The 20140-nt window shown below is 58.1% G+C and overlaps 2 protein-coding genes and 1 long non-coding RNA gene across 4 annotated transcripts; 2 read left to right on the top strand and 1 right to left on the bottom strand.

The window, feature by feature from the left end:
• The first annotated feature begins 146 nt into the window (after positions 1 to 146).
• On the top strand, positions 147 to 13968 carry CLK2 (CDC like kinase 2). Of its 2 annotated transcripts, none has more exons than XM_036397649.2 (13): positions 147 to 290; positions 3638 to 3807; positions 7580 to 7814; positions 9447 to 9540; positions 9888 to 9954; positions 10253 to 10369; positions 10589 to 10755; positions 11168 to 11262; positions 11518 to 11647; positions 12333 to 12415; positions 12626 to 12705; positions 12894 to 12984; positions 13309 to 13968. In XM_036397649.2, exons 2-13 carry the CDS (start codon positions 3638 to 3640, stop codon positions 13489 to 13491), a joined length of 1512 nt encoding a protein of 503 aa, XP_036253542.1. In that variant the 5' UTR covers positions 147 to 290; the 3' UTR covers positions 13492 to 13968. The 2 variants fall into 2 exon arrangements, with proteins under 2 accessions (XP_036253542.1, XP_036253541.1); XM_036397648.2 differs by having other exon boundaries at positions 9444 to 9540.
• LOC129046980 (uncharacterized) lies at positions 12288 to 13856 on the bottom strand. Its single transcript, XR_008508901.1, has 2 exons — positions 13749 to 13856; positions 12288 to 12507 (listed from the first exon to the last, which is right to left on the bottom strand). It is a non-coding gene; the product is annotated as an uncharacterized LOC129046980 (long non-coding RNA).
• A 2634-nt stretch (positions 13969 to 16602) lies between the features above and the next one.
• Positions 16603 to 20130, top strand: SCAMP3 (secretory carrier membrane protein 3). The gene is made up of 8 exons (XM_036397650.2): positions 16603 to 16785; positions 16904 to 17023; positions 17100 to 17220; positions 17326 to 17454; positions 17605 to 17764; positions 17918 to 18019; positions 18100 to 18217; positions 18884 to 20130. The coding sequence occupies exons 1-8, from the start codon at positions 16669 to 16671 to the stop codon at positions 19028 to 19030; spliced, it is 1014 nt and encodes a 337-aa protein (XP_036253543.1). The 5' UTR covers positions 16603 to 16668; the 3' UTR covers positions 19031 to 20130.
• Positions 20131 to 20140: the final 10 nt, after the last annotated feature.

Here is a 20140-nt window from a genome sequence, read left to right as displayed (position 1 = left end):
CAAGGCGGCGCCGCTGGGTCCGAGAAGGGGGCGTGGCTTAAAGAGGGATCCGTGCGGAACCGGTCCCGCCCCTCTGCTCTAACCCCGCCCACCGGCCCCACCTGGTGTGACGCAGCTCCGCGCGCCTACGTGCGTGCGTACGTGATCGCGTACGTGCGTGCGCGGCCCCGCGGGCTGGCAGGACCCGGATCGGCGGCGGCGGCGGCAGGAGCTGGAGCGGGGCCCGGGGGCCCACGGCCGCCATCACGGATTTCCTGTGGGACAAGCGCACCGGGCTGGCTGCGAGGACGGTGCGTGGCGGTGCGGCGCGGTGCGAGGCCCCGCGGGCCGGGGCGGGGTGGGTAGGCCGCGGCCGGTGAGGGCGGCGCGGGGCGGGCCCGGTTTGTCGTTCCCGGCGGGGCCGCAGTGGCAATCGGCGGCCTGGGTGTTCCCGTGAGGGCGGCGGGGCCGGATGGCCCGGAGGGACCCGGTCGGGGCCTCCCCGCCGAGGCCGCCCCGCCCTCTCCCGGTGTCCCGGTGCTTCCGGGCCTGCACGGCGGATGCCCCGCCCGGCGCGGCCGCCATCACCGTCCCCAAAGCGGTTCCAGCCCTGCTGCGGAACGCAGCCCCGGTGCTCGTTCTACGGAGCCGGGCCTTGGCGGGCCGCCAGCGCCGCCTTCGCGCTCCCTTCGGTCCGCGGCTGGAAACCGCGGGGCTCGGGGGGAACCCCGGGCAAAGCCCCCCGTGCAGGCGGTACCGGGCCCGTGCCCCCGATCACCCCGCGCCGGGGCCGGTTCGGCCTGTCCGAGCCCTGGCGGTGATGTCAGCGCTGGGCGGGGACGGGGACGCAGCCGGGGGCATTTTGGATGGGGGAAACTGCCGCGGGAGCTCCGGCTTCTCCTGTGGCCCTGGCACAGATTGCCCAGAGAAGCTGTGGCTGCCCCATCCCTGCGGTGTTTAATGCCAGGTTGGAGCCGCCTGGGCCAGTGGAAGGTGGCCCTGCACATGGCAGGGGGTGGGACTGAGTGAGCGTGATGGTCCCTCCCAGTACACGTTCCATGATTCCACCAATTGTGCTTGGAACCCAAATTCGTACGGGGAATGTTTGAGAGCTGTGGGGCACGGCCTGGCAGGTTCTGAGGGGCTGCAGCCTCTGTGCCATCCCACCTCGGGATCTCCTCGGCTCCAGGCTCTCCAGAGGGGCTGAGCTGAGACCCCTGAGGGTCTGCAGGGCTCTGTTGGTGCCCTTTGGATCCCTTGGCTCCAGGCTCTCCAGAGGGGCTGAGCTGAGACCCCTGAGGGTCTGCAGGGCTCTGTTGGTGCCCTTTGGATCCCTTGGCTCCAGGCTCTCCAGAGGGGCTGAGCTGAGACCCCTGAGGGTCTGCAGGGCTCTGTTGGTGCCCTTTGGATCCCCTTGGCTCCAGGCTCTCCAGAGGGGCTGAGCTGAGACCCCTGAGGCTCTGCAGGGCTCTGTTGGTGCCCTTTGGATCCCCTTGGCTCCAGGCTCTCCAGAGGGGCAGAGCTGGGGATCTGCAGGGTCCTGTTGGTGCCCTTTGGGAAGGGAGGGTTTGCTCCTGGGTGGTTCTCCACTGACAGAGGGATGTGTGTCACCAACCTCCTGAGTTGGGAGGGATCCAAAGGCATCAGCACATCCTGATGTCCTTCCCCAGGACACCCCAGCAGTCCCGGCCTGTGCATCCCTGGGAGCATTGTCCAACCTCTCCTGGAGCTCTGGCAGCCCTGGGGCTGGGACCATTCCCTGGGGAGCCTGGGCAGTGCCCCAACAACCTCTGGGGGAAGCACCTTTTCCTATATCCAGCCTAAACCTCCCTGCCACAGCTGCAGCCATTCCCTGGGGTGCTGTCACTGTCACACAGAGCAGAGACCAGAGCTGTCCCTCCTGGGGAAGCTGCAGCCCGCTGAGATCTCCCCTCAGTCCCAGCTGAACAGACCAAACAGCCCCAGACCCTTCCCCACCCTTGTGACCCAGTGTAGATGGCACTTGGCAGGAAACCTGAGGCATCTCTTGAGGAGCTGCTCTCTGGGCATCCATTGCTGGATTAAGCCTGATTAAGCCTTTTTCTGACCCAGAGATGGGGCAACTGAGAGGCATTTTAAAAACTTTTATTCTATTCTCAGTCTCATATGAAGGGTGGAAGAATTCAGATGTTAGAATTCACGTCATCACAATCAGAAATGAACTATTTCTTAATTACAGTACATCAGAATAATTTTTTGGCTTATTTAGCCACACCATGCTGTAAATACTTTAAAGCAAATAATTTAAAATTACCCCTCGTGGGTCCCACTACAATGCATCTTTCATACTTCTGTTTCTCCAAATTATCCAGTCTTATTTGCAAGGCCACCTTTTAAAACTTCTGCCAGGCTTTGAGGATTGATTTTCTATAAATCCATTTCTCACATTGCCCAGGGGCTCTGGTGACATCCAGGGCTTCATTTCACATTCCCTCACCTCCCTTGGTGCTGCTTCCCTCATTCCTGGGCAGCTTGAAGAGAAAAGGTGCAAAAGCTGTTCCTGGAGCTGTGGGCAGTAGAGATGGGTGTGAGGAAGAGATACAAACCTGGCAATGAGAACCAGGGTTCTTTTTCTGGGAAAGGGAACGGGGCAGGATGACCATGGGGGGGTCTCACCCTGTCCTGTGGGGCTCTGGGGTCTCTCAGAGGTTGCTCTCCTCTCTCAGATCCCCTGGCACACTCACACACATTGGGTTCCTGTTAATGCTGCCCTGCTGTCCCCACAGGTGCCACAGGGTCCCTGCTGTCCCCAGACATCCCTGCTGTCCCCACGGGTGCCTCACAGCAGAGAGGGGGTCTCCATGGGGTCCCCACGAGTGCCTCACAGGGTCCCTGCTGTCCCCATGGGTGCCTGACTGTCCCTGATGTCCCCACGGGGTCCCTGATGTCCCCACAGGGTCTCTGCTGACCCCACAGAATCCTGCTGTCCCCACGGGAGCCTCACAGAGTGCCTCACTGTCCCTGATGTCTCCACAGGGTCCCTGATGTCCCCATGGGTGCCTCACAGGGTCCCTGATGTCCCCATGGGTGCCTCACTGTCCCTGCTGTCCCCTTGGGTGCCCCACAGGGTCCGTGCCGTCCTCGCAGGGTCCCTGCTGGTCCCACAGATGCCTCACAGGGTCTGTGCCATCCCCACAGGTCCCTGCTGTCCCCACAGCTGCCTCACAGGGTCTCTGCTGACCTCACAAAGTCCCTGATGTCCCAACAGATGCTTCATGGGGTCCCTGCCGTCCCCACGGGTGTCTCACAGGGTCCCTGCTGACCCCAGAGGTTCCTGCTGTCCCCACAGGTGCCTCATGGGGTCCCTGCTGTCCCCATGGGGTCTTCACAGGGTCCCTGCCATCCCTAGAGGGTCCCTGCTGACCCCACGGGTGTCTCAGTGTCCCTCTGTCCCCCCGTGTGCCTCAGTGTCTGTGCTGTCCTCATGGGGTCCCTTCTGTCCCCATGGGTGCCTCACAGGGTCCCTGCTGTCCCCATGAGTGTCTCACGGGGTCCCTGCTGTTCCCAGGGGATCCCCACTGTCCCCATGAGTCCCTGACAGTCCCTGCTGTCCCCAGGGTGTCCCCACAGGGTCCCCACTGTCCCCATGGGTCCCTGAGTGTCCGTGCTGTCCCCGCAGATGCCGCACTCCCGAAGGTACCGCTCGTCGGAGCGCAGCAGCCGCGGCAGTTACCACGAGCGCTACCGGAGCCGCAAGCACAAGCGGCGGCGGACGCGGTCCCGGTCCAGCAGCAGCGAGCGGGACCGGCGGCACCGGCGGGAGGACAGCTACCACGTCCGATCCCGGAGGTGAGCGGGGCTTCAGCTGCCCTCCTGCACGGGCTCACCCGGGGGCTGGGCTGGGAGGGACCTCTGGGGTCACCCAGTGCTCAGGGACACGGCCGGGTGGGTTTGGGATGTGTCCAGAGAGGGAGGTGCCATGCTCGGCCTGGGCAGCTGTGCCAGTGCTCTGCCACCCTCTGTGGGAACAGCTTCCTGTCACTGGGCACCACTGAGAAGTGTCTGGCACCATCCTGGCACCTGCATTGGAGACACTGATGTGGGGTGTCCTCAGAGAGGGAGGTGCCATGCTCACCCTGGGCAGCTGTGCCAGTGCTCTGCCACCCTCTGTGGGAACAGCTTCTTCTTTGTGTTGGGGTAGAGCATGGTGTGTTTTAGTTGATGGTTTTGCTACCCATCCTGTCAGTGGGCACCACTGAAAAGAGTCTGGCACCCTCCTGGCACCTACCTTGGAGATACTGATGTGGGGTGTCCTCAGAGAGGGAGGTGCCATGCTCACCCTGGGCAGCTGTGCCAGTGCTCTGCCACCCTCCGTGGGAACAACTTCTTCCTTGTGTTGGGGTAGAAAGAACGTGGTGTGTTTTAGTTTATGGTCATTGCTACCCATCCTCTTGCTGGGCACCACTGAAAAGAGTCTGGCACCATCCTGGCACCTGCCTTGGAGATATTGATGTGCAGTAATGAGATTTCCTCTCAGTCATCTCCAGACTAACGAGGCCCATCTCCCACAGTCTCTGCTCATTAAGAGAGATGCTCCAGTCCCTTAATCATGGCCCAGTCATCCATACTCACCCAGGTTCCACGTGACCTGGGCCTGCTCTGAGCTGTCACAGCCTGGGCAGTGCTTGTCACCAAAGCCCCTCACTCCCCTCTTTGGGAAACTTCCCTGTCTGGCAGCCAGGAGCCCCTCTGGCAGTGCCACTGCACCACCTGAGCAGGGACTGAGGCTCCTTCACAGCAGTGGCTTCAGTGACCCAATGTTTGCCCTGTTTGACTCCCTACACACCCCACACTCCCAGTCAGACCAGTTTCCTTATTGGCTCAGCCCTGGTTTCTCACAGCTGAGTCTCAGACATCTCAATCCTTAAAAATGGTTTAATCTTGGTGCAATAACAAAGTAACAGCTCCAGCTGGTGCCTTCAAGGAGGGATCCTGAACAAAGGACCCGCTGAGCCTTTATCCCTTCACAGTTTCAGTACAGGAAGATCTGGGGTCCTCAGCTCAGAGTGTCCCTGACCTGGCTGGGGCACAGATCCCTGTCCCCCTTGTTATGCCAAGGGTTGGCAGCTCATGGCCTCTTGCCTTGGGCTCCCTCAAAGCACTGCAAAAGTTTTGGTGTTCCAAACATAACAAGGACATGGAACTGTTGGAACAGGTCCAGAGGAGGCTGGGGTGTTGTTAAGAGGATTGGAACACCTTCCTCATGGAGAAGGCTGAGAGAATTGGGGCTGGGAGAGGTTTCCAGCCTGCAGAAGAGAAGGTTGTGAGAGAATTGGGGCTGGGAGAGTTTTCCAGGCTGGAGAAGAGAAGGTTGTGAGAGAATTGGGGCTGGGAGAGTTTTCCAGGCTGGAGAAGAGAAGGTTGTGAGAGAATTGGGGCTGGGAGAGGTTTCCAGCCTGCAGAAGAGAAGATTCTGAGAGAATTGGGGCTGGGGGAGGTTTCCAGCCTGGAGAAGAGGAGGTTGTGGGAGAATTGGGGCTGGGAGAGGTTTCCAGCCTGGAGAAGAGAAGGTTGTGAGAGGATTTGGGCTGGGGGAGTTTTCCAGCCTGGAGAAGAGGAGGTTGTGTGAAGACCTCACAGCACCTTGCAGTGTTAAAAGGGGCCTACAAGGAAACTGGAGAGGGACCCTCCATGAGGAACTGTAGTGATAGGACAAGGAATAATGGGTACAAATTGAAAGAGAGAGAATTTAGGCTAGACATGAGTAAGATCTTCCCTGTGAGGGTGGTGAGACACTGGCACACTGGGTGGATGGGGCTGCCCCAACCCTGGCAGTGTTCAAGGCCGGACTGGACAAGGCAGTCTGGTCTAGGGCGAGGTGATGAAGATCTTCAAGTCCACTCCAACCCCTCAACATTCCCCAATGTTGCAATGTTTGGTCCAAAATTATTCTTTGTCTGCTTAAAAAGGCAAAAAGCCCAGAAGTTTCTCTCCCAATTTGGTACAAAGACACCTCATAGGACCTTTGGGACTTCACCTCAGACCTGGGGCTGCCCAATTGGACAGAGGCCATGAGGTCCAGCCTAGGTAATTTGTTGGACAGTAATTCACTAGAAAAAGAAGAGAACAAAGGAAATAATCCCTTTTGTGAGGTGTTTCAGCAGGAGCAAGGACCTCTTGCCCCTGGCTCAGTTTTCTCTGTAAGAGCTTTTTTATTTTGCCTTTTATTAAACCTTTTTCCATTTCCAACACTACCTCAGAACCCATCCTGGTAGTTTTATACCATTTGGGGTAGCTGGGCTATCTCAGGTGTGCTGGGTTCCTCTGAGAGCAAGAACCTCTTGCCCCTGGCTCGGTTCTTAACCTGTAAGAGCTTTCTTATTTCTCCTTTTATTAAACCTTTTTCCATTTACCACACTACCTCACAACCCATCCTGGTAGTTTTATACCATTTGGGGTAGCTGGGCTATCTCAGGTGTGCTGGGTTCCTCTGAGACCAAAAACCTCTTTCCCCTGGCTTAGTTCTTACCTGTAGGAGCTTTCTTATTTCTCCTTTTATTAAACCTTTTTCCATTTACCACACTACCTCACAACCCATCCTGTTAACTTTTTGCCATTTGGGGTAGCTGGGCTATCTCAGATGTTCTGGGTTCCTTTGAGAGCAAAAACCTCTTTCCCCTGGCTTAGTTCTTACCAGTAAGAGCTTTCTTATTTCTCCTTTTATTAAACCTTTTTCCAACACCACCTCAGAACCCATTCTGGTAGTTTTATACCATTTGGGGTAGCTGGGTTCCTCTGAGAGCAAGAACCTCTTGCCCCTGGCTCGGTTCTTACCTGTAAGAGCTTTGTTATTTCTCCTTTTATTAAACCTTTTTCCAACACCACCTCAGAACCCATCCTGTTATTTTTTTACCATTTGGGGTAGCTGGGCTATCTCAGATGTTCTGGGTCCCTTTGAGAGCAAAAACCTCTTTCCCCTGGCTTAGTTCTTACCTGTAAGAGCTTTCTTATTTCTCCTTTTATTAAACCTTTTTCCATTTACCACACTACCTCACAACCCATCCTGGTAGTTTTATACCATTTGGGGTAGCTGGGCTATCTCAGATGTTCTGGGTTCCTTTGAGAGCAAAAACCTCTTTCCCCTGGCTTAGTTCTTACCTGTAAGAGTTTTCTTATTTCTCCTTTTATTAAACCTTTTTCCAACACCACCTCAGAACCCATTCTGGTAGTTTTATACCATTTGGGGTAGCTGGGTTCCTCTGAGAGCAAGAACCTCTTGCCCCTGGCTCGGTTCTTACCTGTAAGAGCTTTCTTATTTCTCCTTTTATTAAACCTTTTTCCAACACCACCTCAGAACCCATCCTGTTAATTTTTTACCATTTGGGGTAGCTGGGCTATCTCAGGTGTGCTGGGTTCCTCTGAGACCAAAAACCTCTTTCCCCTGGCTTAGTTCTTACCTGTAGGAGCTTTGTTATTTCTCCTTTTATTAAACCTTTTTCCAACACTACCTCACAACCCATCCTGTTAATTTTTTACCATTTGGGGTAGCTGGGCTATCTCAGATGTTCTGGATGCCTCTGAGAGGGACTGACCCCTCCCCTCTCCCCATGCCCATGCCCAGCTACGACGACCACTCAGCAGACCGCAGGGCCTACGACCGCCGTTACTGTGACAGCTACAGGCGCAACGACTACAGCCGCGAGCGGGGCGACGCCTACTACGAGCCCGAGTACCGCCACTCGTACGAGTACCGGCGCTCCCGGGACCGCGAGGGCAGCTACCGGAGCTGCAAAAGCAGCCGGCGTAAGCACAGGCGGAGGCGGCGCCGCAGCCGGTCCTTTAGCCGCTCCTCATCGGTGAGTATCCTGCTGTGCCGTGCCTGCCCTGTAACCTTTCTCTCTCTCCCAGGTGCTGAGCTGGGTAAGTAGAAAATTCACTTTTTAAATGCTCTGTCGGAGTCGGCGTGAGCTCTCTGTGTGTGTGTGTGTGTGTGTGTTTTTTAGAGGAGTTTTGGTGCAGAGTTGTTGCTGCTCACGTCCCTGCGCGCCGTGGTTGGCGCTGCCCGGTGCCAGCTGGGCACGGGTGGCTCAGGCCCTCTCTCAGTGGGAGGACAGGAGTGCCCCGCGAGGCTGGCGGGTCCCCAGGGTGGTGCTGCATCTCCTCCCATTCAGTGATGCTCATGGAGGGCTGTGTAGGAGCCCCAGCCAGGCAGGGTTTGTGCAAGGCTCGAAGAGCCAGCGCTCAGCTGGTCCCAGTCCCAGAGAGCCTGGGGCAGGTGACTGCCCCTGTGGTCCCTGTTTCGGGCCTTGGCTCTGAGCAGGATCCTCCTGGGTGGGCCCAGCTGATGTGGGCTTTGTGGAGGAGCAGAGCTTTTGGAGCACTCAGCTCAAGTGGAGGCAGAACCATCCCAGGCTCTTCCCGGAAGCATCCCTGGCTTTCTCTTCTTGTCTGTTCTGCTGTTCACCTTCCACTTCTGTTAGACCCCAGACACATTCTCTGCTCTGTGTGTGGAGCTCTCAGTGTTGTCTGGTCTGTTCTGGCTCTGTGTCCAGGGAGGGGATTGGGGGCTGGATTTGGGTCCCAAGTCTGCTGGCTGGTTGCTCCCAAGTATGGGGATACTTAGCTGAGGAACCGAAGGCAGGAATTTTCTCTTCTCCAGCATAAACCTCTTATCTGCCTCATCCCAGGGCTGTCCCTGTTCCCTGTTGGGTTCAGCTTCTCTTCTGGAAGTTAGTCCTTCCAGGATCAGCTTCTTTGGGGGAGGGTCTAGGAAGAAGTGTCCATCTTTTCCCCAGGCAGTCACTGGGAACTTTCCGTTTTGGATGGATCATTGTATCTAAAGCTGCTTTTCTGCAACCTCGGAGTTCATCTTTCCCTGAGTGTCGGGGCTGGGGGAAGCTGTGTGGGCGGTTATTGGAGTGGGATAGGGGTGCCTGTGGGGGCAGCCTGGGCTTGTGCAGGAGCTCCCAGCCAGCACTTGCCTCCTGCTGCCCCTGCTCTGCGGCGTGCTCAGGCTGTCCCCAGGACCCGAAGGCCGGTGCTGTTCCTCTCTGAGCCCCCGTGGGAGCAAGAACAGCCAGCCCTTTCCATGCCCCTCAGCTCCCTCACTCTGACAGCTCTGCTGTCACACTGGTTCGGGTTGGGGCTGTTTGTAGGTTCTTTTTTTTCTTATTTTTTTCTTTTTTTTCTTTTTCTTTTTTTTTTCTTTTTTTTTTTCTTTTTTTTTTTTTTTTTTGCTACAACGAAAAGCAAACTGTTTTTTTCTTTTCTGAGCTAGTGTGTTGTATCTTGACATGTTCCCTTGCAATATCCCTATCGTTATATATTCCTCTGTGCCGTATGAATTGGCTGGGAATCTCCTCCTGCAACCCCTCCTCAAACAACCATGTGAATTTCCAAACCAACCAATGCGTGACGCTGGCTGCTGCTGCGCTGGTTTGAAAATCTGATTGGTGAATGATGAATTCCCTGTCTGCCTGGGCCAGCAGCGGAGTCGACAGAGCAGCAGAAGGGCCAAGAGTGTGGAGGACGACGACGAGGGGCATCTGATCTATCGCGTCGGCGACTGGCTACAAGAAAGATGTACAGCCAAATCGTAACATAATTTAGCTCTCTAGTTAAGCTCCCATCGCAGTCGCAGATCTGTCTTATCTTTCTGTTTCATTTTATTTTCATTGTTTATTAAAGAGAAAACCCTCTCCTTTTCCTTCCCCTTTTGTTAAAGCTACGTTTATATTGTGTATTGTTACTGAAGTGCCAGGGAATTAGGGCAGCTGCCTTGTGCAGCCGGTGTCAGCCTTCCGCTGCTCCGGTCTCTCCAGCTGTGTGCAGGTTAGGTGTTGCAATGCATTCTCCTCTGCCCTGTGTATCGCTGCAGCCAGGTCCTGCTCCCTCTCTCAGCTCCTTCCCTCTCCTTCTCTCCCTCCCAGATGAGATTATCAGCACCCTGGGGGAAGGGACCTTCGGCAGAGTGGTGCAGTGCATGGATCACCGGAGGTATGTGGGGAAAGGGGAGACCGTGGCTGGCAAAATGTGGGAGCCTGGGGGTGAAAATCAGTCCCTTGGTTTCCAATATCCTCTGCTGCTCCAGGCTCTCACCCTCTTTGTGTTGCCCAAGTGCTGGGGGAAGCTTCAGGGTTGTTTTGTAGGGAGGGAAAGGGGCACCGTTGGTAGACACCCCTTAATAACAGCCTGCTTGAGCAAGGGAGGCTGGTCAGAAGGTCCCTTTCACAGGGCACAGCCTCTTTTACCTGCTTAGGGCTCACCTTGTGCTTCCTTCCTGTTTCTCCCACAGGGGTGGTGCACGCGTTGCTCTGAAAATCATTAAAAACGTGGAGAAATACAAAGAGGCTGCTCGACTGGAAATCAACGTGCTGGAGAAAATCAACGAGAAGGATCCTGAGAACACCAAGTGAGTGTGCTCTTGGTGTTCAGCAGGAAGGGCTGGTTTCAGGGCTGGGGTGGAAGAGGTGCTGGGTGTTGTGTGCTTGAAGGTGATCCTAAATAGTTTTGGAAGCACCTTGGCTTGCTGTGAGGTACAGACTGAGCAGGGAAAGGAGGAGCCTGACACAGGGGTGACACAGCTGAGTGGTGCCTGCAGAGCTGTTCCCAACTGGAATGTTTCTGTCAGTCTCTGTGTCAGGATGTTTGACTGGTTTGACTACCATGGCCACATGTGCATCTCCTTCGAGCTGCTGGGGCTCAGCACCTTTGATTTCCTGAAGGATAACAACTACCTGCCTTACCCCATCCACCAAGTACGGCACATGGCCTTCCAGGTGTGCCAGGCTGTGAAGTGTAAGTGTTCCCTGCTGCTCTCCCCCTGCTTTGGGCTGACCTGGGGAGCTGAGTAGGTTGCACTTTTCTGCAACTGGTGGCCCAGAGCAACAAGTTTTTGCTGTGGTTCTGAGCCTGAGCCTTCCTGCCCCGCTGGGAATGAATCCTCTTCATTTTCTGGTGCTTGTGGGCTGGCAGTAGCTCAGAGCACTCCAGCATCCACCCCCCTGCACCTTCTGGCGATCAATACAATAAATCTTTGTGCTTCTACTGAAGCATCGTGGCCTGGGCTTTGCCTGGCTGTTCACACCCAGGTTGAAATGTGGGTTCAACTGGTGCCAGTATGAGCAAACTGAACCAATGATGGCTTTTTGGAGGGGTGCAGCCTTGTTCTGCTTCTCTCCCCTCACCCAGGCTCTGTTTTCTCCCTCAGTTCTGCATGACAATAAACTCACCCATACTGACCTCAAGCCAGAGAACATCCTCTTTGTGAACTCTGACTACGAGCTCTCCTACAACCTGGAAAAGGTAACACACTGCCTCACTTGGCTCTCCTCTTGGTGTCCCTGACCTTGCCAGAGGGGTCAGACACAGCCCCAGGGGATGTGGGCTCTGTGCAATCCTTCAGGGCTTTGCATCATCTGCCAGTGCTGAGTGAGCCATGGCTGCTGCTGGGAGCTGCTTTGGGGCTGCTGAAGCTTTCCCCTCCCGTGGTGCCCTCAGCTGGGTAAGGCAGGGGCTGGAGGGGCTGCCAGGTGATGGATGCCATTGTCCCCCCTGCAGAAACGGGATGAGAGGAGCGTGAAGAGCACGGCCATCAGGGTGGTGGACTTTGGCAGTGCCACCTTTGACCACGAGCATCACAGCACCATCGTGTCCACCAGGCACTACCGGGCCCCTGAAGTCATCCTGGGTAAGGTGCCCCTGGGTCTGCCAGGGCAGCTGTGCCCCCTGTACCCCGCTGGGATAGGGGGTGTTGGGCTTCCACATCATTCAGGAGCTTTCTGGCTTTGCCCTGGGAGATGAGAAGTGCTTGATTTAACAGCTCTGCGGTGCTGTTTCCTGGGAACTCGATGGTTACAGCCCTGTCATTGTTCTGGGTTTGTTCCACCTGGGAAAAAGGAGGTTCAGGGGGGACCCTCTCACTCTCCACAGCTTCCTCATGGGGGCTTGGGCTCTGCTCCCAGGGAGCAAGGGACAGGACAAGAAGAAATGGCCTCCAGTTGTGCCAGGGTTGGACATCAGCAGGAATTTCTTCCTGGAAGGGGTGGTCAGGCAGTGGAAGGGGCTGCCCAGGGAGGTTTGGAGTCCCCATTCCTGGAGGTGTCCAAGGAATGGCTCGATGTGGCACTCAGTGTCCTGGACTGGGATTGGTCACAGGTTGGAGCTGGTGATCTTGAAGGTCTTTTCCAACCTTGATGATTCCATGATCCACCATCAGCTGGGCAGTGTATTGCCAGCAGAGCACCAGAAGCCTGGCTGGAATAGGATGTTTTTTGTTTTTTGGTTTTTTTTTAGTTATTTATTTTTAAAAGAAAGAGGGATTTGGACTCTTGTGTTGTAACTGGATCATTTATTTAAACAACATTGTTTTTCAGAGCTTGGCTGGAGCCAGCCCTGTGATGTGTGGAGTATTGGCTGCATCATCTTTGAGTATTATGTGGGTTTCACCCTTTTCCAGGTGAGAACTGTGTTGTGTGGGTACTTCCCAACTGGTGAGAGGATGCTGGCTGCTTCCCTGAGACTGATGGGGGTCCCTCCATCCCTGCAGTCCTGTGGAAACACCCAAGGTGGTGGCCAGGAAGGGGTTCTGGGTGGGGGAACACCCAGGGCTGGGGGCAGAACCACTGGAATCTATTCCATGCCTTCCCTTTACATTTCTCTCTCCCAGACACATGACAACAGGGAGCACCTGGCCATGATGGAGAGGATTTTGGGGCCAATTCCTTCTCGAATGGTCCGGAAGACAAGGTGAGCAAGGCCAGCTGGGCCCTGCAGCTGTGCCAGCCCTCCTGCTCCAGGGGCAGTGCTTCTCCCTGAGGGAGATCCCAATTTGGAGCCAGCTGTGTCCCACTGGGGCTGGCACCTTGCTGCTGCTGCTGCTGCTGCAGGGTGTGCTGTGCTCAGGTGTAACCTGCTGCCACCTGTTATTCTGACAGGAAACAGAAATATTTCTACCACGGCCGCCTGGACTGGGACGAGAACACCTCAGCTGGACGCTACGTTCGGGAGAACTGCAAACCACTGCGGGTAAGGCCTCCTCAGATTCCCCCTCTGGGCAAGCTTGGGCCAGCAGAAGGGTGGTTGAAGGGAGCCTTGGCTGTCCCAGCAATAGGAAGCTGCAGCAGCCTGAGTTTCATCTCAAGTGGAGGACGAGGAGAACATGGAAAGTTCAGGAAGTGCCTGGGGAAGGGAGGGTGTGTGAAAATCTGTCAGTTCTGGATAGAGAGGAGTGCGGAGCTCAGCTCCAGGCTGAGAGATGGTGTGAACAAAGCAGGGAACATCCCTGAGCGCAGGGAACATCCCAGGATGGGATGTAGCCTCCTTGAGCCTCACCTTCCCCTCCACCTGCAGCGATACCTGACCTCGGAGGCCGAGGACCATCACCGCCTGTTCGACCTCATCGAGAGCATGCTGGAGTACGAGCCCTCCAAGCGTGTCACCCTGGCTGAGGCCCTCAAGCACCCCTTCTTTGACATGCTGGGCATGGAGCCCAGCACTAAAATGTGGGACTCGAGCCGGGACATCAGCCGGTGACGCCACAGGTGCCAGCCAGCCCTCGGATTCTAGCCCCCGTGGAGGCCTGTGTGATTTCTATTCAGACACTTGGTGCTTTTTTTTTTTTTATATAAACATGAGATGAACTTCCTGGACACATTTGTAAAGCTGTTAATATGTGAGATACTGTAAATAGCCCAGATTCTGTCGGCCTAGGAGCACCACGGGCCTGACCTGCTGTCGCTGCTGCTGTTCTTGTGAGGTGAGGGGGGTCTGTGTGTCCGTGCTGTAAATACCTCTTGTCCTGTGTTGCTTTGTCTCCTGTTCCTGCCCTCCTCGGTGTAAATACTCCAGGACTCGCAGCTCTCTGTAGCTTATCTGTTTCCTTGTAAGTTATGGAACTGGTGGGACTGCATGGGAATTATTTTTTGGATCAATGTCATAGCCCATCCCCACACCAGAGTTTTATAAGAATTTTGTACAGTCTTTGTGAAAAATAAATATGAAGTGAATAAAGCACCTGGTCTGGGTTTGGCCTGACAGCAGCTGATCCTGGGGTTGTTCTACTGTGCCCTGTGGGGGGAAGGAGAGGGATGAAAGGAACTTTGTGGTCCAGCTGTATCCACCTGCACCTCCCAAGCCTACACTGAATAGGAGCTGCTGTTGGCCCTCAGGGCTGCAGCTGGACCTGAGTGGATGCTGTTGTGTGGGGCAGAAAACCAGGGACTGGCCCTTTCTTCATGCCCTGGGTGCAGTGTTGGCATGGGAGGCAGAGAAGGGACAGTGGGGCCCTCAAACAGGGCTTCCCTGAGTGATGATGGTCCCTCCATCACTGCAGTCCTGTAGAGACACCCAAGGTGTTGGCCAGGAAGGGGTTCTGGGGTTCTGTTCTCTTACCTGAAGGAACCTCTCAGCCTTAGCTGGGGAGTGTTGGCTGCTGCTGGTGGCTGTTGGAAAAGAGGCTGTCAGGAGCCCACATCCAGCTGTCCTACTGTCCTACATCCACCCCAGGGCTGGCTGTGGCTTTTTGACTCTTCCCAGCTCTGCAGGGAGGCTGGGCCTTGGTTTGGGCTGTTCCCTGGGTGTTTTCTGGGCTGTGTCACAGCTGATGGCAGGGGGAGAGTCTCGCTGGGATGGGGATGACAGATGTGCTCTGCTGTGGCACCATCAGGCTGTGCCAGGCTGTCACCATGCAGAGGGGAAAGGAAATGTCTGGTTTCACCTGGAGTGAGCGTGGGGAGCCTCAGGAAGGGTGACACTGAGCCATCTCCATGGGCCTGTGAGAGCCTCAGGAAAGGTGACACTGAGCCATCTCCATGGGCCTGTGAGAACCTCAGGAAAGGTGACACTGAGCCATCTTCATGGGCCTCAGGAAGGGGACACTGAGCCATCTCCATGGGCCTGTGAGAGCCTCAGGAAGGTGACACTGAGCCATCTCCATGGGCCTGTGAGAGCCTCAGGAAAGGACACTGAGCCATCTCCATGGGCCTGTGAGAGCCTCAGGAAGGTGACACTGAGCCATCTCCATGGGCCTGTGAGAGCCTCAGGAAAGGTGACACTGAGCCATCTTCATGGGCCTCAGGAAGGGGACACTGAGCCATCTCCATGGGCCTGTGAGAGCCTCAGGAAGGTGACACTGAGCCATCTCCATGGGCCTGTGAGAGCCTCAGGAAAGGACACTGAGCCATCTCCATGGGCCTGTGAGAGCCTCAGGAAGGTGACACTGAGCCATCTCCATGGGCCTGTGAGAGCCTCAGGAAGGGGACACTGAGCCATCTCCATGGGCCTGTGAGAGCCTCAGGAAGGGGACACTGAGCCATCTCCATGGGCCTGTGAGAGCCTCAGGAAGGGGACACTGAGCCATCTTCATGGGCCTGTGAGAGCCTCAGGAAAGGTGACACTGAGCCATCTTCATGGGCCTGTGAGAGCCTCAGGAAAGGTGACACTGAGCCATCTTCATGGGCCTCAGGAAGGGGACACTGAGCCATCTCCATGGGCCTGTGAGAGCCTCAGGAAGGAGACACTGAGCCATCTCCATGGACTTTTGATCCCAGCTCACTGAGCTTGGGCTGGGAGCCCTCACTGCCTCCTGTCCCCCTGCCCCTGTGCCCAGCCCCACACTGAAGCTGGAGGAGAATTAAATTGACTGATTCATACCTTAGGATTCAAGAAAATAAACTCATGCTGGTGTCCAAACCCCAAATCCACAGCTTCCACCTCTGCCAGGAGTAGTTCCAGCTTTGGGCTGAGGTGGGAGCTCACCTGTGGGGTTCAGATGTCACTCTCAGTCTGTGCAGAGTGTTTTTAGCAGTTTGCTGAGCACCGGGAGGGGACAGGGCAGGGACAGGTGCATGTCCTGCTCCCGGGATGCTCAGCAGGACCCGGGACAGGTCAGTGTGCAGTCCCCGGGCAGCTGGAGGGGAAGGATTTGCAGATTCCTATAAATAACAGCTCCAGAAGACACAGGAGAAATTCACCAAGTGCTCGTCGTGCCCGAGTCCCTGGCTGGCTGTGGTGACAGCTGCTGGAGCGGCCCCCGCGACCCGCGGGGTAACGCCTGGGGGGACGGGGGGGGGCTGCGCGGGCAGCAGGTGAACGGTACCGGGGCTGCCCGGTAAGAGCAGGGAGCCGGACCGGGGGGACACGCAGGAGGAGCTGCTGTCCCGGCAGGTCCGGCTGGGCGGGGACCGGAACATGGGGAAGCCGGGGGGTGATGGCAATGGGTACCGGGACACGGGGGGGTGACGGGTGATGGATACCGGGACACCGGGGGGTGAATCCAATGGGTACCGGGACACGGGGCGGTGACGGGTGATGGATACCGGGACACCGGGGCGTGAATCCAATGGGTACCGGGACACGGGGCGGTGACGGGTGATGGATACCGGGACACCGGGAGGTGATGGGCGATGGATACCGGGACACCGGGGGGTAATGGGCGGCGAATACACGGTCGGGGGTACCCGAAGGAAGGGCGGGCCCGGGGGTTGGGGTGGGGACGGGCGCGCCGCACGTGACCCCGGGACACGTGGCCGCGTCACGCGCGCGCCCCGCCCGGCGCGGCTCCGGCGCGTGCGCAGCGGCCCCCTGCGGCGGGGGTCTCCCCGATGACGTCACGGCGCAGCGGAACCAATCAGCGGCGGGCAGGGGCGGGGCCTGGCGGCGGCGGCGGCGCCGGTCCCGCGGGTCCAGCGCGCTCCCGGTCCCGGTCCGGCCATGGCCCAGCGCGGCGGCCCCGCGGTGCTCCCGGACAACCCCTTCCAGGACCCCGCGGCGCTGCAGGCCCGGCCCGGCGCTGTGCTGGATGGCTACAACCCCTTCGAGAGCGACGCGGTGAGCGGCGGGGCCTGCCCGGGCACCGGGGCCTGCCCGTGTACCGGATCTTCTTCCCGGGCACCGGAGCCCTCCCCGCTGCCGGCGCGGGTCTCACCTCTCTGCTCTTCCCCTGCAGCCACCGCCGCCCTTCCAGACCCCTTCGGTAGCGCCGCCGCCCCCGGTACCGGCGGCCGCGCAGCCCCCGCGGAAGGCGAGTCCCACCGAGCCCCGCAACTACGGCTCCTACGGCTCGCAGGTACGGGGGGAGGCGCCGCCAGGCCGGGACACGGGCACCGGCGGGAGCCCAAGGGTTGTGTCCCCCCTCTCCGCAGGCCTCGGCCGCCGCCGCCACGGCGGAGCTGCTGAAGCGGCAGGAGGAGCTCAACCGGAAAGCGGAGGAGCTGGACCGGCGGGAGCGGGAGCTGCAGAACGCGGCCCTCGGCGGTTCCCAGAGTGAGTGGCTGCGGGGCTGAGCAGGGGTGGGTCCCCCCCCGGGTGGGTCCCCCCCGGAGCCCTCCTCACTCCTCCTCACTCCTCCTCACCCCTTTCCGTCCGCAGCGAGGCTCAACAACTGGCCCCCGCTGCCGTCCTTCTGCCCGGTGAAGCCGTGCTTCTACCAGGACATCCCCGTGGAGATCCCTGCTGACTTCCAGAAAACAGTTACAACCATGTACTACCTCTGGATGGGTGAGTCTGCAGCGGAGCCTCGGGGCAGAGCCTGGCAGCAGGTGAAGGATGAATTTCCTGTGCTGCTGCGGCGGGGAAATGGGGATGAACAGGTGGTTGTGGGGGCTGGGGGAGCCTGGACGGGCTCCTGAGCTCTGTCCTGTCCCTCAGCCAGCACCATTGCTCTGTTCCTGAACTTCCTGTCCTCGCTCGCCTGGTTCTGCGTGGATCCCACAGCCGGCTCTGGGTTTGGCCTCTCCATCCTCTGGGCTCTGCTCTACACGCCCTGTTCCTTTGTTTGCTGGTACCGGCCCATGTACAAAGCCTTCAGGTGTGTCCCGAGCCCTGAGCACCTGCTCCAGCTCCTGGGGGCCTCTGGCTCTGCAGGATGTGCTGTTCCACCCCGAGCTCCCTGTTCTCCTGCTTTAAGGAAGGTTTGGGAGCTTCCTTCTGTGGCCTAACCGTGCCCATTTCTTCCTGCCAGGAGCGACAGTTCCTTCAACTTCTTTGTCTTCTTCTTCGTCTTCTTTGCCCAGAACGTGATGTATGTGCTGCAGGCCATTGGCATCCCAAACTGGGGATTCAGGTGGGCCATGTGCTGACCCTACAAAGGCAAGAGGTGGGTGGGGAGGAGGGAACGTGGGGTCACTGCCTCTTGTTTTGCAGTGGCTGGATCCTGAGCCTGATAGCACTGCGGACTAACACGGCTGTGGCCGTGATGATGATCCTGGTGTCCTTGTCCTTCACGGCAGTGGCTGTGCTGGGGATCATCATGCTGAAAAAGGTGGGTTGGGATCAAAGCCTGCAGCCAGAGCCATCCCTCATCCCTTTCGGGGGAGGTTTGGGCCACCACAACTCTGTTTAACTGGGGCCTGCAACCAGAGCCATCCCTTTGGGGAGGTTTGGACCATCACAAGTCTCTTTACCAGGGGCCTGCAGCCAGAGCCATCTCTCATCCCTTTTGGGGGCTGTTTGGGCCATCACAGCTCTGTTTACCAGGGGCCTGCAGCCAGAGCCATCTCTCATCCCTTTTGGGGGCTGTTTGGGCCATCACAGCTCTGTTTACCCAGAGCCTGCAGCCTAAGCCATCCCTTTGGGGAGGTTTGGGCCATCACAGCTCTGTTTACCCAGGGTCTGCAGCCTGAGCCATCCCTCATCCCTTTCGGGGGAGGTTTGGGCCATCACAGCTCTGTTTACCAGGGGCCTGCAGCCAGAGCCATCCCTCATCCCTTTTGGGGGAGGTTTGGGCCATCACAGCTCTGTTCACTCAGGACCTGCAGCCTGAGCCATCCCTCATCCCTTTTGGGGCTGTTTGGGCCATCACAGCTCTGTTCACTCAGGACCTGCAGCCTGAGCCATCCCTCATCCCTTTTGGGGCTGTTTGGGCCATCACAGCTCTGTTTCCCAGGGCCTGCAGCCCCAGCCCTGACCCCATTCCCTCCTGCCCCAGATCCACTCCCTGTACCGCCGCACGGGTGCCAGCTTCCAGAAGGCACAGGAGGAGTTTGCAGCCGGGGTTTTCTCCAACCAGGCCGTGCGCACGGCTGCGGCCAACGCCGCCGCGGGCGCGGCCACCAACGCCTTCCGTGCCCCGTAGCTGTGCGGGCCCTGCCCCTCCCGGCGCCCCGGGGCTCTTCGCGAGGAAGAGGAAACCCGAGTCGCACTTTCACTGGATCCCCATCGGCTGTCAGAGGCTGCCTCATCCCAGCTTGGAAGTGCTGGTGCCTGAATCGTCTGCTGCTCTTAACCCCCTTTCCTCACGGACAGAGGCTGTTGTGGTTTGTGCTGGTCCCCTCCCCTCAGCAGACTGGGGGGAGCAGGGTGGGGAGCCCTGAGCCATCGCCCTCCCTTCCAGCACCAGCTGCTGGGGGCAGGAGCCTCCCCAGATGGCTGGAATGCTGCTTCCAGGGACTGGAATGGTCACTTGCCTTCCTTGTGCTCTCCTGTTTCCCCACCTGGTGATGACGCTTGTGCTCCCTTAGGGTGTGGGAGGGTCCCCTGCCCCCCGTGTGCCCTGGGACCCCCATGCTCTGCCAAGAACGTCATCCCCCTCTTCCTCCTGGGGCTTGCTCCAGTGGGATGAGGATGGGGCTGGTGCTTTCCCTAGGGTGTCTTGTCCTTTTGTCCTGTCCCTTTCCCCATCCTCTCCCTCTCTTCAGGCCCAGGGATGAGGAGAACAGGGCAGGGACAGGCAGAGCTCGGGCAGCTGCTGCTTGTGGGGATCCTGCCTTTCGTCCATGTGGAACCCAAAGCCAGGCTGGGTGCCGAGGAGCAGCCCTGGCGTTTACATGGCACCCCTTTGCCTCCAGGGAGGGCTGAACAGCTCCTGCAGCCCCCTCCCCACCCGCTTCGAGGACTGTGACCCCCTTGCTGCCCCCAGCACCCTTCAGCCAAGGCCTTCGGGGGCTGAGCCAGTCCCGGTGTGCAGCCCCTCGCCCCCTTACCTGCCCTCTGTCCCCTGTCCTGGTGTCCCTGGGGATCCCCAGGACAGGTCTCACGCGTTCTGCTTCAGTCCATCTCCTCTCGGATGCTCCGGGGCTGGCGAGAGGCTTTGTGCCTTCAGCCGTGGGGGCCGGTGCCCTCCCGGTCCCGCTGCGGCCGGGGCTCCTCCGGGCGTCCCCGCCTCCTCCGCTGCTCCCCGTGTGCTGTTCCCGACCGCTCCCGGTTTATTTAAGGAATAAATGAAGGTTCACTCCCTTCCTTCGCC

Source organism: Molothrus ater, chromosome 29, assembly GCF_012460135.2.
Source record: "Molothrus ater isolate BHLD 08-10-18 breed brown headed cowbird chromosome 29, BPBGC_Mater_1.1, whole genome shotgun sequence".
Classification (NCBI taxonomy): domain Eukaryota; kingdom Metazoa; phylum Chordata; class Aves; order Passeriformes; family Icteridae; genus Molothrus; species Molothrus ater.
Note: the sequence above shows the minus strand (reverse complement) of the source record. Positions and strands in the feature narration are given on the sequence as shown.